This window comes from Abrus precatorius, unplaced genomic scaffold (genome assembly GCF_003935025.1).
Source record: "Abrus precatorius isolate BTA unplaced genomic scaffold, Abrus_2018 Scaffold3, whole genome shotgun sequence".
In the NCBI taxonomy this organism is placed as follows: Eukaryota; Viridiplantae; Streptophyta; class Magnoliopsida; order Fabales; family Fabaceae; genus Abrus; species Abrus precatorius.
Window position 1 is genome coordinate 18,705,299 of NW_020874373.1, and position 19,407 is coordinate 18,724,705.

The window sequence follows — 19,407 nt, forward strand, 5'->3', positions numbered from 1 at the left end:
CTTATAACCTCAGTATTTAGAATGAAATTTTAGGAATGAAAAACCTATTTTTTCTTATTTTAAATAATAAAGCTTTAAGGATTCTTAAGGTTTGAGTGTTAAGAATGGAATTTTTGAGTGTAAAAAATTGATGATTTATTTCAAAAAAATACCTAGATAGGATTTTTATAGCAAAATTTATGAATAGAAATAGCTTTTAAATTTTTTTTATGATTTTTGTTATTATTATTATGTACATACAATAAATTATGTATTATTTTTCTGAATAATATGTGTTAGAAGATGTTAAACCTTAATTTAGATTATTTTATTAAGACTAAGAGAGTGTGATATCTGGTAGTATATTTTTGAACCATTCGATTGGTTTGAATCTAAAGGTGTCTTACCTTTGGCACATTACATTGATTTATATGATGTGAAATTGATTGTATGATATTTTCATTTTGAGAGACTTGTATGATAGATATCAAAATGTATAGTATTAAATGATACGTTATGGTGATTTTGGATTTTTTTTTTGAAAGTTAATGCTTGTTTTAAAAGGTTGAATTCATGTTATGATAAAAGAAAATTATAGAAAAAGAATTGATGAAATGTATTTTATTATGTATATGTGAATTAAACTAAGTTTAGATGTGTGAAATCTTAGACATGTTTTATTTAATCAAATGATCAGAAAGAAATGAAGAAAAGTAATGAAAGGAAATGGATGTGAATATTAGAGAAGTGCTGCGAAAACATGTATCAAGAAAAAGTGATGAGAATATGTATAGATAGTCACAGAGATACAGAGGGAGTGTGAAAAAAAGAGACGATTTTGAAAATCTGGGAAAAACAAGGGTAGTGGATGCTTTCTTTGATTGCGCATAATCAATGAGATTAGAAGCACCACAGACCTCACATTCATTTCCTAACCTAAAATCCTGATCATGCTTTTACTAAAAGGGATCAGATTGTCACATGTTGTATCTATGTTGCAGCGGTTAACCAGCAACTATCTATACTTATGGAAGACCTCAAGAGATCTCAGGAGCAATGATTGTGGAATAGTGAAATGTGTGATTATAATACGTGAGTTATGATAAATTAATTGATGTGATTATAATACTGCTCGATGTAAGAATATATGAAATGATATGAGCCTAGTATATGTTTGAAAGTATTGATTATATGGTTATTATCATGTTTGATTTGCTGTAAAATTCGTTAATACAATAGTTGACATTATCTTAGTGCATATTGTATTAGATGATATTTCTATATTATATGATTTATTTATGAAATAAATGATTTAGTGGGCAGAGAATACTCACCTTTACTAGTTATTTTTAGGAAGTGAAATTGAAAGAATTAAAGGAAGGTTGATTCGTCCCAAGATCATATCCTCGGTAAAGAAAAAGGAAAGACTACTGTGTTAGGATTTAAAATTATTCTAAAGATTGTAATATTTTATAAAATTTCTATTTGAAATTGACAAGGATATGAAATATTTTAATGTCAATTCTAGAATTTATAATACTTAGTTAAATCGTGTTGTAACTAGTAATTTAAAGTGTTTGTAATATTGATAAATTATTTTGATTCTAGTCTACATTTAATTTTAGATAGAAATTTACTTTGTAAGAAATAATGTTGTTTATGTTTTAAGCCTATATGTATATATTATTAATTAAGTAAATTATTAAGATGAAAATTTAGTTTTCTCTTTTAATAAATTGAAAATTTCAAAACTATTTCCTTTTTAAAAGTTTTGAATATCTTTGAATTTTCCTAAATCAAATAATAGGAATACAAGTTTTACTCTTCTTCAATTCTTTAAACTATAAATATAAAAGAAATTCACTAAATTTTCTTTTCTCATTATAAATTATTATCTATATTGAATAAATAATTAAGGATGTTATAGTAACTTTTTGAAAACATCAATAAATCTTATCAAATTCTTTGCCTTGTTTTTTCAATCTTAGGGGAAAATGGATGCTAACATAAGGAGATGATGCCTTTTTTCTTGTATCTTCTTCACAAATTTACTTTTTACATTTTCAATAGGACACATTTTCCTTTTCCATTCTTTAACTTTATAAGAACAAGATTGACTTGTATTTGAAATCTCTTCTCCATTTTTCTACCTATCATCTCTTTGTCTAAGCAATCGTGGACAAAGTCATCAATCTTTTTTTTTTTTCATAATTGTTAATTGAGGTGGTACAAACATTTCTACTCCTTATTTTATTTGCAGTCATGTTAGTATGACTTTTTTAATCAATTATATACATTTTAAAATGATAATTCTATTAGTAAGCATTACTACACAACACAAGGTCTTAATCCGTGATTTTTGTTTTAAGAATTACAAATAGAAAACTTGATAAGATATAGATCCATAATTAAAATGATGGTAACTCAAAGGCGATAAACAATTAAATTTAAAAAGAGGTTATTGGAAGAAGATAAATGAAAAATTTAAGGTAATGTTAACCTCATTTGAGATGAGATGTGCAATAAGGTTAGAAGAGTTGTAAAACTATACTGAGAGAATCTAAAGATTTTGGTTTGAGATAAGAAATCTTTGTGGTAGAATGAAAGTGTGTAAAAAAAAATAAGTAAAGAGACAAGGAAGTATTCTAGAACTTTATGTGTATGCAATGATGCAAAAAATTGTGCAAACAATTAGTATGTTAGAAATAAGACAAGGAAAGTTGTCAGTGAGGCATGACCCAAGGGTTTTGAGGATCTTGATACAAAGAATAGGGAACAAAATATATAAATGTTTATTAAAAATAGTAACAAAAAATACAAAGATTTAAATCAAATAAGATACATCGATATGAAAAAGAAAAAGTTTAGGTTACATAGCAAGATATTAAAAAAGGATGAAAGATATATTTTTATGAACTTTTCAATAAAGATCAATTAGAAATTTAGAAGGTTTAGAAATCCAAGCAAATAATTAAAATTTAGCATTCAATCACAAAATTCAAGTTCGAGACATGAAAGAAACCCTTAAGATGATGAATAGTAGTAAAGTTATTGTCTTTGATGGTATTCTTATTAAAGTTTGAAAATAGATGATAGAATAAAGTACTTTTTGCTAACTAATTCATTTAATGTGATTTTAAAAAATATTAAATAAGTAGAGGAACACTTCGATTCTTATATACAAAAATAAATGTAATATTTAGAATTATGTTAAATATAGAGAAATAAAAATTATTAGTCATACTAAAATAATGAAAAAAAAGTGATTGAATATAGATTAAGATAAAAAAAATCTAAAATTGTAGAGAATCAATTTAACTTTATACTAAGATGATTTACAATAGAGGTTATATATGATATATGATTGAGTAAATACAAGTGTGATAACTTTCAAAGGCATGAGTAAGAACTTTCTTATAAGAATATGTTTTATCGGGATTCACCCTTAAATTCTTTCTTATTTCATCTAATCTTGATTGTGCTTACTATTAAAGACAAATAAAAGATTGTTCCTAAATGCATATCTATTGCAAATGACATAATCTTGGTTGATGAGTCGAGGGAAGAGGTTAACTAGAATTTAATTTCAGAGACATATTGAAATCAAAGGATTTTCACTTACATTAGAGTAAAATAGAATATATGCATTACAATTATATAAAGAAATGACATTAAAATAATTTGGAAGTTAAAATTGAGGATGGTGTCATATTACAGATTTTTAAATTTAAATATTTTGAATATATTTACATAATGGTGAAAATTTTAACAAAAATATTATATATGATATAAACTGAGTGATTAAAATGAAGAAAGAAATTAATTTATTTATGAATGTAAAGTGTTGTAAGAAAATAGTATGCAGGAAGAAGATGAGAAAAAGAAAATTGAATTTTTGTATATGTTCACTTCTTAAATAAAAAAAGCTCAATACAAGAATCTATAGACTTAATTGATTAATCATGTTTGTTACAAGAGGTAACTAATTATCTAAATATCTAACTGTCTAACCAATTTGTTCTAAAAGATATTGAAATGGAAATTACAATTATGTGACAATTATAGTTCTTCACCTTCCCTCAAAACCAATGTCTTTACAGAATGGACACTGAGTTTTGGTCTTAGACTTAGGAATATGCCACTGGATGGTGCCTTGGTTAATAAGTCTACAATCTAAAACTGTGAAGGTATATGGCTGACTATGATGTCTCCTTGTGCCACTTGTTTTTGCATGAACCATGAGTCTAACTCAAAATGTTTAGATTTTGAATGTAAGATAGGATGTCTTTTGATCAGTACTGTACTTTAATTGTCACATTATTAATGGTGCTTCTGAGGACATAATTTGAGTTCTGTAAAAAGAGATTTGAGCCATCCAATTTCTGCTACAACTACTGCAATAGCTCAAAATTTTGCTTCTGTCATAAACTTGTTGACAACATGCTACTTCTTGGCAATCCATGAGACCAAGTTTTTGCCAATGTACACACAATATCCTGTGGTTGATCTCATATCAGTTCTGTAAGATGCCTAATCTGGATCTGAGTAATTAGTGATGTGCAAGTTTTCTTATTTTTAGAAGAGAAGCCCATGATTTTTTGTATCATTCAAGTATCTAAGTACCCTTATTGCAGCCTTTCATTGTTCTTCTAAAGGCCTGTGCATGTATTGACATAATTTGTTTACTACATAGGAGACATCTGGTCTTATTATTGTTGCATATTGCATTGCTCCAATAACACTTTTGTATAGACTAGAATCATGAAAAATAGTTGTGCCATCCACTATGAACTTGCAATTTGGAGCTAACAATGTCTTGATTGGTTTGCTTTTCTGCATATTAACTTTCTCTAGTAAGTCACTTATGTATTTAGTTTGATTTAGAAGAAGCTTACCATCCTTTATTCCTTTGCTTGTATGCCAAGAAAATAATGTAACTTTCCTATGTCTTTCAATGGAAACATACGGCTCAATCGTTGAATAATGTGTTGTATCAGGTTAGGTGAGCTGTTTGTAATTAGTATGTCATCTATATAGATAAAAAAAAATTAGTAGAAACAGCAGGAACAAAACTAACAGATTAAAGTAGAGGCTAATTTTGCAAACCAAACTCTTGGAGCTTGTTTCAAGCTATAGATGGCCTTTTGTAACTTATAAACTAGATCAAGATTTTTGTTCTTGAAGCTTGGAGGCTGTCTCATATAGACCTTTTCTCTGAGAGGTCCATTCAAGAAGGCATTATTAATGTCTATTTGTCTAATAGACCAGCCCTTAGTTAAAACAATAGAGAGTATAACACGTATAGTGACAGATTTGACTACAAGACTAAAAGTTTCACTGTTGTCAATTCTCTCTTTTTGATTAAAATCTTGGGCAACTAAACGTGCATTGTATTTAGAAATAGAGTCAACTGGATTTCTTTTTATTCTAAAAATCCACTTACAACCTATAGCTTTCCTGTTCTTTAGAAGGGTTACTAGTTGCCAAGTTCTGTTTCTAATGAGAGCATTAATCTCTTCCTACTTTGTTGTGCACCATTTTGAGTTGTCCAAGGCTTGATTCTTTATAGAAGGCTTTATTTTAGACAATAGTGCCTTTAGTTTGAAAATGTCTGCTTTACCAGGTGTTATCATGGAGTATGTATTTGTTGTGGTAGTTTGTGTATGGATAGGCTCGGATGGTGGAGATTCAGAAACTGGATGAATAATGTTTAGATTAGGTGCACTAGGTACAAAAGTATATCATACGGTTGTGGTAGGAATAACAAGAATGCTAGTTAATTTTGTAAGAATAGTTCCTATAGAATATCATCGTTAAAGAAGTTGTTAGTCTTAACAGGAAAACATGATTTATAAAAAATTATATGCCGTATAATATACGTTTTGTCATTTACATTTATGCATTTATAATTTAATGAAAATGCATGGTTCTGACCTAAAATCCATTTTATGTTTGTTATAAGGTCGGATGTAAGGATAAAAAAGGCAACCAAAACATTTAAAAATAAAATAATCAGGTATTCTATTGAATAAATTTTCAAAAGGACTTTTTATTTTTAGAATAAGAGAAGGTAATCTATTGACTATGAACATAGCAGTAGAGAAAGCATGTATCTAATAATCAGATGATAAATATGATTCAACTAATAAAGTCAGACCAACCTCAATGATGTGTTTGTGCTTTCTCTCTGCAGAGCCATTCTACTCGTGAGTGTAAGCACAACTCATTCTATGATTTATACTATTTGCAGCTAGATAATTCTTAAAATGTAGATATTCCTTAGCATTATCAATTTATATGCATTTGATTTGCTTGTCTAATTGTAACTCTATCATATTTTTGAAAGTAAGAAAAGACTGTAATGCTTCAGATTTGTTATGTAAAAAATAAAGCCATGTAAATTTTGTGCAGGCATATAAACAAGACATATTACCTATGATCATTATATGAAGGAATGGGACTTGGTCCCCATATATCAGAGTATATCATTTACAATGGTTGAGTATATCAAGTCTCAGGCATAGAAAATAAATGCTTATGTATTTCTCTAAACAACATGCTGAACAAACACTAGTAATATTAATAGAATATGATATATTACACTAATTTAGTACATGTCTAGTAATTCTCTTAATGCAGTGTCCTAGTTTATAATGCCATAGATCAAAATTATTCAAATCTATAAAACTAGTAAGGGCAGTAATTGATGTTGAATTGGAACAAGAAACTAGTTAAAGATCTTCAAAAGCATATAGTCCTTCAGGTGATACATCTCCCTCAAGCAAGACCTTCTTGGTTTCCTGTGATTTCATGAAATATTTTTCAAGGTGAAACTCAAAAAATACTGCATTATCTCTAGCAAACTTTACTACACTAATCATATTTTTTGTTATTGCTAAAACATGAAGTAAATTTTTCAAATCAAATAAATTTTTAAATTTAAAAGACATAAAATTAAAATTTCCTTTGTGGAGTTATGCTAAGTTTGTTGTCATTTCCAACTTGAACTTTAGAGTTACCATTGTAATCATATCTGTTGGTGACATTATTAATGTCATGAGTATGAGTAACATCAATGTCAAGATACCAAGTATCCTCAAAGTTAGAGATATTACTTGAAAAGGTTAGCATTGCTTTAGGATTGTGTGATCAGTCATGTGAGTTGTTGCAGCATTAGAAGATTCTGAATTAGGTAATTCTTCATCCTATCGATGCCAACAATAGTATACTAAGTGTCCAATCTCACCACATAATTGACATTTTGGTCTTGAGCCTCTGCCAACATTTTTCAAAGTGAAATTGGATCTATGTGTTCTGCCATGGCCTCTTCCGTGCTTGCAGCCTTGACCTCTTCCTCTCGAAAAGGTGAAAGATTGGTTCTTAGCCTTGTTCTGCTATTGAACAAGATTTGCTTGCACCAATGTGGTGTCTTTGCTATGATGCCTCTGAAGCCTTTCTTCTTGATGCATCATAGTTGTCTCAATTTCTGAGACAGTATAAGAGTGTGTCCTTGTGATGCATGAGGTAATCATGGAGTCATATTCCTTTGCAAACCATCAAAAATTGCATCAATGTGCCCCTCAACAAATAATGGAGAACCTATTGCAGCAAGAGTTTCTACCAATTGTTTACTTTGAACAGTATAAGAGTGTGTCCTTGTGATGCATGAGGTAATCATGGAGTCATATTCCTCTGCAAACCATCAAAAATTGCATCAATGTGCCCCTCAACAAATAATGGAGAACCTATTGCAGCAAGAGTTTCTACCAATTGTTTAATTTGAACAAGATATTCAAAGATAGAATTACCTTTCTTGATGTTTCTCAATACAAGCTTGAGTTGTTTAACCCTAGCTTTGGTTTGACCAACGAAATAGGTTTTGAGGATCTGTCATATTTGGTAACTCCATTCACAACCCACGACTTGCACTTTGAATTGTGCATCCAATGACTCAAGAATTCAAGATTTCAATAGGTTGTCGTGTTGGTCAAAGTTCTCGAAGGCAGTGTTCATGATTCCTTTGGCTTCATCTTCTATGGAGAGATAATCCTTAATCGTGGATTCAACATGTTTCATCCACGTTAGGTGATTATCTTTGTTCAATTTGGTAGAAATCGCAGAAGAAAACGTTCAAAGGATAAATGTTGTGGACTTGAAAGTCATTGATGGATCTTGGAGACTCTGATGATATCATGTAAAAGAACAGTGTGAAAGATGAAGACAAGAGAAAGAAAACTGAATTTTTGTGTATGTTCACTTTTCAAATCAAAAAGGCTCAATACAAGAATCTATAGACCTAGTTGGTTAATCTTGTTTGTTATAAAAGGTAACTAATTCCCTAATATTTAACTGTATAACCAACTTGTTCTAAAAGAAATTAAAATAGAAATTATAATTAAGTGACAGTTATAGTTCTTTCAAGTATCTATCAAAGTTAGAAAAAAAAATTATTGAATTGCAATATAGTCAATCTTCCTCTATGAAGTGCATGTTAGGTTTTAAAGAGGTTACAAAAGAAAAAAAAGCTAGTAATAAAATTGAGAATGTTAAAATCAGTGTGTGACCATTGAAAAAAGATAAAATAAGAAATAATTTACTATAGGAAAAGATTGAGATAAAATCATAAAAGAAAAGATGATAAAAATTTGGTTAAAGTAGTTTGGACATGTAAAAAAATACCGTCAAAAGTGCCAATGAAGAAGGTTAATTGCATAAATTTTAATCTTATGAAAAAAGTGTAGAAGCCAAAAAGAATGTTAAAAATAATTATAAATAAAGATTTTATAATAAAAAATCTAAGAATATTGGTTTTTATTTATACCAAATCCAGTGACTTCATATGATACGTGTAGCCAATTTGTTGTTTTGTTAAACTTCTGAATGATAAATTTGTCTCACAAGTTTTAAACTCTTGGATGCATTACACCATATTGTCGCTTATGACAAAAGGAAAATATGTGTAAGACATAATAAAATAATGAAATAGTTTTTCACAAGATCAAAACTATCCCAAATTAGTAAATATTTTTTACATTTCTTGATAAATAGTTTCTAAGAATGTCCAAAATTGTTTTAAATACCCAATATAAAAATCAAGTCAACATCGAACTTGAAATATTGAAGTGATGTTCTGACCAAAAACTTAAAAGAAACGAGAAGAAATTTATACTGAAGCGAAAACGAGAAGAAATTTATACTGAAGCGATGTTATGACCAAAAACTAGCAACATTTAAAGTGTTGTAACCTGGCACCCATTGCTTCTGGACCAATATCTATATTTTACTATTCGTGTATGGATTGTTCAGTCCCATCTTCCATAGTTCATTCACTTTAATTACATTTATAAGAGATTGATGACTGTAGTAACTGGAGGAAAAAAAGACTACAGAGGATACGGATTTGTTTTATTCGGTATGACCAAGGTAGTTACGAAGCACCGTCTACCTCTCTGGTATTGTGAAAATAACAGTAGTAGAAGGATGGTTCAATTTCACATCAGTGTTTGGGTTGATAGAAAGTTTTTTTTTTTTTTGTAAAAGTTGTTTCCATCTGATAGCTTGGTTTGAAAACAAAAACATGACTACTCTTATAAATGAATTATTACTTTCCATATGCTTGCATCAGAAATTCTGTTAATGTTTCATATCACACTTGCACTGCGTTTTTTTCCTACGCGCCCGCCCAACATAAGTGCAAGGAATGAGGCTGTTAATATTAATAATTTTGGATACAAAAAATAATTTCTTAAATTTATATTGAACATCGTTTTACAAGGCACATTCATATCCCTCCCAGACAAAACCCAGTACAAACGTGTGCAGTTCTTACCAGTTCAACCCATAATCTTTACCAAAATATAGGTGAGATTAACACTGATCAAGCCATGCGAAAATATTAAAGAGCTGCAGACACAAGAAATGTGCGAATCCTCTGCAACAACTCTGCCTTTATGGAATCAGGAACAGAAGCTGCAAAAAACAAGTTTGACAAGTTCTCTATCTTGTCAGTTAAATTCAGTGCAAGAGAAAATCAACACCATGATACAATTTTTCAGCTTCCAATGTTCAAACACATAATACTCTGCTCATTAAGATACTTCAACCAAGTAACCACCATTTTTCTAAATGCAGAAAAGAAAAGCAATTCAATTTATGAAACGATTAATTTAGTACCGCGTCCCTTTGGAGTGATTACATGTACAAGTTCATCAACAGTAACATTATTCCTCCCTTTCTTCTTCACAACATCTCTGCAGTAAAAGAGCACAATAAATTTCAACTTTCAGTAGTCACACAAAAAAGAGACATGTTAAAGCACAAACATGAAAAAGGTGGAAACAGTCAGAAAAGAACAGCAAGGAGAGACAAAACGTCAAAGTTGAAAGAATGTGCAGCGTGGGAAAATATCAGATATTACCATGAAATCATGAACAATTAAGTGCTAACTAAAGCTTGTACCAGTGAGCCTAAAACAACATACACAAAGCAAGCACCAAGCCAAAAGTAATTCACTAATCCCTTCTGTCAAACAACACAGCTTAAATAAAATTAACGCTGCAGCTTATATGGCTCCACAACAACAATAGTCTCATCCTATCGAGTGAGGTCGGTTATATGAATCATACAAAGCCATTAGGTTCGGTCAACAACCAAATTCCGGCATATATTACTTACATACAACGAGATCCCTTTTAATAATATATCTATATGGCTGTACAATTAAAGAGGACACCTTTGTTGAGCCAGTACAATATAAAACAACTTGAACTTGTTCAGAAAAGGACACAATTACAGGGCTAATGAATTTTTCATTTATGATTGAAAAGAAGCGACTTAAATTATTTGATATATTAACCCAAACAGCATATGTGAGATGCCTAAAGTGCCCAGGATTCATGAACAATTCATATATCTTTGTTTATACATATTATAATAAAGAGAATAAGCAAAGCTGCATAAGAGAAAATAATTGTGTGGTGGCTCCCTGAATTACAAGTACCCACATAGAAAACAAAGGAGTGAGCCTTGTGCTAATGCTGAGAATGGGAAAAGTTGAATCTATAAATAGAATGGCAATGAATATTTAATTTAAAATGTGAATCATTCAGTTTTGCCTTTTAATTAAAAAAACAAAAATACCTGCAAAGAGCTTTCATTTCATCCTTCCAACCACAATCAACAAGTCTTTCCCTCAAGAGCTCCATGAGGCGCTCCTTCTCTCCAGTCTCAATCAACTTAAAGAACACAAACAACAATCGTAACATCAGAAGTGTAAAACTTAGCAATTCAATTAAAGAGGCATAGAAGAAAAAGAATGAGACCTTGATGTTGATGAGTTCTTGAAGAGTGGGTTCCCTTTCGACTACATCTGGTGTCGGTGGTCGATTCACCGATGCCTTTGTCTTCCTTATTTTCAAAAAGCAAACCACAAAACCCAATCAATGACTAACATCTTCATTTAAGAAAAAGGAAGCAGTAACCATGATACAGATGGTGAGTGCTCACATGGTGGTTCAAGTTGAAGTTTCTAGCAGAATGGATCCTACTATATACTTGTCGATCGCTCCGGGAACCTAAACGCACTGTTGCCTATGCCCTATCTTCGTCTTAGCGTTCTCTACTGGGAAACGATTCTTTCTTTTTCACCTTAAAACGACGAGGAATTGTATTCCGGAAACTGGAACCGCGTTATATTATTGTTTTTTTTTTTTTTTCCATTTCGTTTCTTTTTTCCGTTATTTTTCATAAATATCTTCTCGATATACCTTTGAGTTCAGTTTTGAAAATGAAGAAAATATTTTTTAATAAATTTTTAAATTTATAGTTTTTAAAATAAAATAATGAATTGTCATAAGTTTAATGTCCTATTAATTTATATATTTTTATAAATATTCTATGACTTTTTAATACAAAAATAAAAAATATATATTCTCCTTTTTATTTTTCTCCAAAAGTTCAATTCCAAGTGTATGTTTGATACACGATTGAAATCAATTCTTTCCGTTTGATCAACAAATGAAATAATTTCTTTCAATGGTAATATATGTTTTAACTAGAAAATATATTCGTTTTTTTATTAGATTAATTTATTTTAAAATATAAAATATATAATTTAAAATAAAAATATATATATAAATATAATAAAAAATTATATTATTTTTAAAAATAAATTATTATTTAAAATTATCTAAAATATGTATAATTTAGTATTTTTTTAGTATAAAACAAAAAAATGTAAAAATAATATTTATATTATTTCATAATATCATAAATTATTTATTATTATAAAATTTTAAATAAATAATTATAACAATAAATTATTAAATATAATAAATTTATTAATATACATTATAAAATTTAAATAAAAGGTCTTATAATTTTTTATTTATATATTTATTGAATTAAATTTATACGATAAACTATCTATTTATAATTATAATTTAAAATTATTAATAAAATTTTACTATATAATTATTAAAACATAATGTCATATTTTTTAAAAATAATTTATTAGACTAATATATAAAAAATAAAGTATTTATTCAACTAATATATGAAATTTTAAAAATCTGTTTTGAATATCAATATGTACAAAATTATATGTTAATATTTAAAAATAAAAATATATTAAATTTTTTATATATAAATAAAATTACCATACAAAAATATCGTAAATAAAAATTAATAATATATAATATATACATTGAATTTTAGAAGTTTATTTTTAGATAAAAAAAATATAGAATTGAGTTTTTTTTTAAATGATTAAATTATTTTATATTTTTTATAACTTAATAAAATTAATATTGATTGATATTATAAATAAATTAATTTTATTTAATAACTAATTAAGTATAACAAAATTATGTTATTTAGATTATAAAATTAAAATAATAAATTTATTAATTTTTTATATAATTATTTTTTAAAATAATTAATACAGTTTGTTTATTATTTATCATTTTAATTAAAAATATAAATATATCTATAAACTAGTTTAATAATAAAATAATATTTTAAAAATTTTATTAAAAGAACAAATATTAATTTAAATCAAATTTAAAAATTAAATTTAAAATGTTATATAAAAAGAAACATAAATTAAATAAAAAATAAGTAAAAACAAGTATATTATTATTAAGTCTCTAATTATTTTAAAGATATATAAATATAACTTTAATATAAATATATTAAAATATTATATCGTCATTAAAAAAATAAATGTGTTCTAACTATTTTGACACAAATATAATAATTAGAGATTTAATTTTTGTTTTTAGATATTTTTTTTTTCTATCTCTCTCATACATTATCTAATTTTAGAAAAAGAAGTTAATATTGAGTGAATCTGATTTAATTTTTTTAATTAAAAAATGTATAATTTTAAGAATATAACATAATAAATAATTATATTAATAAAAAAATATTTGTACTGATTTCTTATTTTTATGTATAATATCTGTATTTTGATTTATATCTTGAAAACTAATTATAAATTCACAAAATGACTAAATTTTTTCATTAGAAAATACTCTTCTTTGTGTTTGTAATTGAATGTTATCATAAAAAATTTCAAAAGCATTAGAATTTATATTCCAATTTTAAAATTTTAAATAATCATATAGTTAGAATATGAAATTCTAATAAATAAATATAATTTGATATGTTAATATAAAAATATTTTTATAACATTTTAAACACTAACTTCTATTTTTCTTGAATTTAAAGTTTTTTAATAGTTGTAAAGATTTAGACTTCGTACTCATAAAATTTTAAAATAAATAATATATATAGAAATTAAATACAACATTTGAACTTAATTTAGAGTTAAAATATTATATTTTCTTTACTTGTTCATTCATTATGATATAAAATTATTAAATATAAAAATAGAACAATTAAATCATATTCATTTTTATTGTTATAATATTTAATAATTTTTAATTTATTTCAATTATTATAATTAATTAATTTTAATTGAATAATTTTAAATTTATCATCATCATTATATTATTTTATAAAAAAATGTAACAAAATCATTAAGTATGAATATTGTTAATTTTTAAATTTAAAAAAATTAAATTTGTCATTATAATTATTATAATAAAAAATATAAATAAAATATTGTCTATGTTAATAGGTTATACATAATTTTGATATATAAATTTCTATTAAATTATTTTCTAAAAAAATTAAAATAATAGAAGAAGAGAAAATAAGAGTAGTTAAAAATTTTCAATTAATATTTAGGTAGAAACTAAAAGAAAAAAATTGTTGTATTTAATACAAAAATTAATCATTATATTAATTAAATTTACAGAGATATCGATATAATATAAAATTTATGAATCATATATAAAACTTGTCCAAGAATAAAGTCAATACATAATATATAATAATAAAATAAGGAAGATATATATAATAAAATAATAAAAAAAAATTATAAAAGATTTAAATGTTTGGTGACATTTTACTTTTCAAACTCTACATAATATTAAAAGTATTTATACAATATTGTAATAAAAATGGTTCAATCTTCTAAATCTTCCATTATTACCTTTTGTTCACAATTTTTTATTTTGTCTTCCTTAAGTTACAACCTAAAAGAAAATATCAAATATAAATTACTAATCTAAGAAATTTGAACAATACATGATAAATTTATAATTTATATATTAATTTTTTCCCTTTCTTTTGGTAAATTTGGTATTTCCATAGTTAGAGATATAGGTGAACATCTTATTGCCAAATTATTATTTTTTTGTTTTTGCATTTGTATTGTCTAAACATTCTTCCTTCTTAATATGTAAATATAAAAATAAAGTTATTCATCATTGTATTAGAAACATTATAAATGAAAGTAATGAAACTCTAATATAATTTTCTATATTACCTTCACTATCGGCTTCACAATTTTATTTGCAGTGAAACTTTATCTTCCACGACTTTTAAAGTAAGTACTCATTTTTATTTGAACAATATGTAAAGTGTCAATAATCTTTAAAAGTTGTGGAGACAACTTTAACACTTCACCATTACTTTTAAAAAAATTATCACATAAAAATAGTTATATGTTTTAATATATTTTATTTATATAATCAATTATTTGATAGATTGTTTAGGAAGTTAGAAATTAACACATTTACTTATAATTTTAGATGTTACAATAAGATTTGTTAACTTTACTTGTACTAATTGTTCAACAACTTCATCAAATGAAACAAATATAGTTGAATTTGTAGAATTTTTAATATCAAGCTCAAGACAAAACCTGTAATGTATATAAATTAAGGTAATAATATATAATTTAATTTATTTTAATATAAAAATTTAAAAATTAGAATACATAGTGATAAATAAATTACATTGTCATTGGATACTCTACGTCTTTATAACAGGATTCACATTTTAAATTTGTAGTTGTAAAAGTATTTTATTTTTTGTTGTTTTAAAATTCACACATATAAATATGACTTTATATATGATTCACATAGTTATAAAATAATAATCACATTTAAAATATGTTGCACACATAAGGATTGTTTTCAACCACAACAAATCTATCTTTATTCTGTCACTCAAAAAATTGTTATACAATATATGTCACAACCGGGCGATCGCAACGGTACGACGGATGACAAACTTGTTCCAAAATATCAGAGGAGTCACCACCAAAGTTTATTTTTAAAAAAAAAAACCTTGGAAAAACTTAAATATAATACGATCTTTGAAACCAAAAAAATGAGTTCGGGAGTCATTTACGTGTAGGGAAGGTATTAGCACCCTACAACGTCCGTTTAAAAAACGGTTACCTAAAATTAATTGTACAAAATTATTCTAATTTTGAAAAATATTTATTTAACCCCTAAACATTAATTATTTTATTTTAGAAGAAGAAATATTATTTATTGAAATATTATTCGGGTTATTTAAAAAATATTTTGACTTGACGGGTACGGTTCTCACTCCTACGTATCTCCGGATGCAATGGGGAACTCAAAGCCACGTAGTTCTATCTAAAAATTATGAAATTAGTTGATTATAATTAAGTTTAGTAAAAGAAAAATTTATTTTAGAATTAAAATCATTTTTCGTAAAAATTATAATGTTTAGGATACAAGATAATGCAATTATACATGTACCCTACGAGAAAATAATACAGAAAGTGAAGGAAGATCACACAACTATACTGCAAATCATTAAGAAATATTTTATTCGTAAATGGAGTATTTGAATTTTAATTTTGATTATGATTAATACTGAAAGAAATTTAAGATAGCGTAAGCTATACATAAACTTTTTATAATTTATTAGACTATCGAAGGCAATGTAAATTACACATCGATATTATAAAAATTTATAAAATGAATAAATTATAGTAATTTAATTTATCAAAATTTGAAACATGACTTAAGAAAATAAAAAATAAAAAAAAATAATTTTATTTGAATTGATTAAAGAAGATACTCATTTAATAAAAAACATTAAAAATTTTATTTGATAGATTTATATTATATAAAACCTAAGGTAACGTTGGTACACATAGATTTTGACAATTTATAACGCATAAAGGTAGAATCGCTACACATTAGCATTATAAATTATTTCTTAATAAAATAATTTAGATTTAAATTAGTTGATTGATTTGTAAATTAGTATTTAGAAGAGAAATACATCTTGCATTATTATTAAAGTGATTAACTAATTAATTAATGACAATATGTGATAAGTTAATATTGCATAAAGTTTTGGTAACGTAGGTACACATAGACTTTATCAATTTATAATACATGACGATAGAGAAGTTATACGTTAGTATTATAAATTGATACAATTATATTATTATTTATTAATTAATTATAAAAAATAAGTAATTTAGTATTCACAATATAAAATAAAATAATCATAAATATAAAATTAAATCGCATTAATATGATACAAATATACAATAAATAAAATAAAAGATAACGATCCTTAAAAAGAAGATATAAATAATGAAATATAAAAAAGGAAATAATTTAAAAAAATCAACTCAGATATGATATTGTAAAGTAAACAGTATCAAGAGATTTTAAATAAATAAAATAAAATAAAATAATTTAAACAAAGTTAACATAAAAAAAAAAATAAATAATAAAAACTCTTTCATTAAATAAATTAATAATTATCATAATAACAAATAATAATGATGATGAATAAATAAATAAAACTAAAACAATAAATTATATGTTGAACTAAATAATGATAAAAATAAAATAAATAAATAAATTCGGACAAAAAAAATAAAATAAAAAAATAAAAAAAGGATAAAATGGTCTCAAATTTTAAATTTTCAAATTTGAGAGGGAAGGACTTTGGGGTTAGGGATGTGCTTTTTTCCAAGAAAAACAAAAAAAAGGTTATGAAAGGGTGGAGGTGAGGTTAATGGAGGCCATGGTTTTGAGTGGTGAAGGTTATTGAGAGCAAAAGGAAGAGGAATGAGACAAGGTAGGGAAAGAGTTTTTTTTATGGTGAGTTTTGTGTTTGTGGATGATGATAGATGGAGGAATGAGTGGAGAGGTGGTGAGACATGGATATTTGAAATGGTGGTTTAAAATATTTTTTTATCATTTGAGATTGATTTGATATAGGAAATGTTTATTCAAAATATAAATATGTATGAAGAAGAATAATGTGTAAAATGTATGATGAAGCTTACTTGATGTTCTTAAAAATTTTTGCTTGCCTCTTATTCTTCCTCCTTTCCACTAACCTTTCTTTCTCTCTATTTTCTCTTTTTCTCTCCCCGTTTTAGAATGCCTCCTCTCAAAAATTTTTTAGCCTCCTCTGATGTCTCTCCCTGCTCCATGGTCCTCTTTTCCTTTTATTGTTAGGGTTTTCACAAAAGGCCCAAAATTCTGAATTTTTCTTTTTTTATGTATAAAGTAACATTGGTTCAAGAATTTAATTATTTGTCATATTCTATTTTCCTTTTAAAAATTAATTCTGAAAATTTCCTATTTTATTAAGACAAATTTTTATTTTTTTGTTTTTTTTTTGTTTTTTGTTTTTTTTTAAAACCTTTTGATTCCATTCTTCTTTTGTAATATTAAAATTCAGATTTTTTATTTTTTATTTTTTCATTTTTATTTTTATTTAAAAAAAAATTTAAATCAAAATTTTAGTGTTCACAGTTGCCCCTCTTTACTCATTTTTTATCAAAAAATATGTATGAACAAGTTTCATATTAAAGTGATAAAAATTGAGTAAAGAAGTGAACTAATTTTGGTTTAAAAATGATAAGATACATAAAAAAAGAGTCAACATCAGAAGCTATTAGAGAAACCATGATTTTTGATGGTTTGTGCTTAACAAATAATAACAAGAATTATGAGACAACATTATGCTTTGACTAAAAACTAAGATTGCCCGGCAGATAATGGACTTTAGCCAAAAATAAAAGTTGCACGTAAAGTAAATCAAGTTCTAAACTTTTGACAATAAAGTAAAAGGAACCAGTCAGGTTCTGGGGTTTTGACAAAGAAGTGAAATGTGCTAGTTAGATGCTGAGTTTTTTGAGAGAAAAGTAAAATGTGTCATTTAGGTTCCGGACTTTGATAGAAAAGTGAAAGGTGTCAGTCAAGTTCTGAGACTTTAACAGAAAAGTGAAATGTGCCAGACAGGTTCTGGGCTTTGACAGAAGAGTGAAATGTACCAGGCAGGTTCTAGGCTTTGACAGAAAAGTAAAATGTGCCAGTCAGGTTCTGGGTGTTGACAGAAAAGTGAAAAATGTGCCAGTCAGGTTCTGGGCTTTGACAGAAAATAAAATGTGCCAGTCAGGTTCTGGGCATTGACAGAAAAGCAAAAAATGCCAGTCAGGTTCTGGGCTTTGAGAGAATGCGAAAGATGCTGTCAAGTTTTAGGCTTCGATAAAAACATAAGGGACCAGGACAAGAAAGGTAAAAACAAAGACAGAAAAATAAACGGTTGATCATGTTCTGGATTGCAAAAGAAAATAAAAGGATAGTCATCCTCTGAACTTTAATAGTAAGAGTAAGACAGAAAAATAAAGACATCAATCAACTTCTGAATTTTGATGAAAATTAAAGAACTCAGTTAGATCATAGTCTTGGACTGCACATAAAAATTGTAAAGTAGATAATGAATTTAAATTAAACTTCACAAGGTGATAATAGATAAAAACAAATGCATGCTAATGTAATGATGCGATTGCATAAACTGGATGAATGTTAACACTTGGAATGAAATTTACTGAATGATGAGGTCCAACGCAATAATAAGACTTATTAAATCAAAACAAGCTTTGTCCCTTTTATTTTATTTTATTATTATTTTTTATTTTTTTCGGGGATGATAATTCTTCCAACCTTATCGAAACATGCACATCAAGGTTCATGAATGAGTAACTTCTTTAGTCAGGATCAATTC

General features: G+C 26.3%; 1 protein-coding gene across 2 annotated transcripts; it reads right to left on the reverse strand.

Annotated features, from left to right (window-relative positions):
• Positions 1–9,515: 9,515 nt before the first annotated feature.
• On the reverse strand, positions 9,516–11,641 carry LOC113863400 (transcription and mRNA export factor ENY2). 2 transcript variants are annotated; one of them, XM_027496968.1, is made up of 5 exons: positions 11,485–11,641; positions 11,301–11,385; positions 11,119–11,213; positions 10,153–10,229; positions 9,516–9,948 (listed from the first exon to the last, which is right to left on the reverse strand). In XM_027496968.1, coding segments are annotated over exons 1-5 (333 nt in total). In that variant the 5' UTR covers positions 11,487–11,641; the 3' UTR covers positions 9,516–9,874. The 2 variants fall into 2 exon arrangements, with proteins under 2 accessions (XP_027352769.1, XP_027352768.1); XM_027496967.1 differs by having other exon boundaries at positions 9,759–9,975; positions 11,485–11,632.
• Between the last annotated feature and the right edge of the window lie 7,766 nt (positions 11,642–19,407).

Excerpts from the sequence above, each read along its gene's own strand:
- LOC113863400 (XM_027496967.1), bottom strand. Across the intron at positions 11,214-11,300 it reads AAGAACTCATCAACATCAAG|TTGATTGAGACTGGAGAGAA; the intron begins GTCTCATTCTTT and ends GTGTTCTTTAAG. Across the intron at positions 9,976-10,152 it reads AATCACTCCAAAGGGACGCG|AGAACTTGTCAAACTTGTTT; the intron begins GTACTAAATTAA and ends CTGACAAGATAG.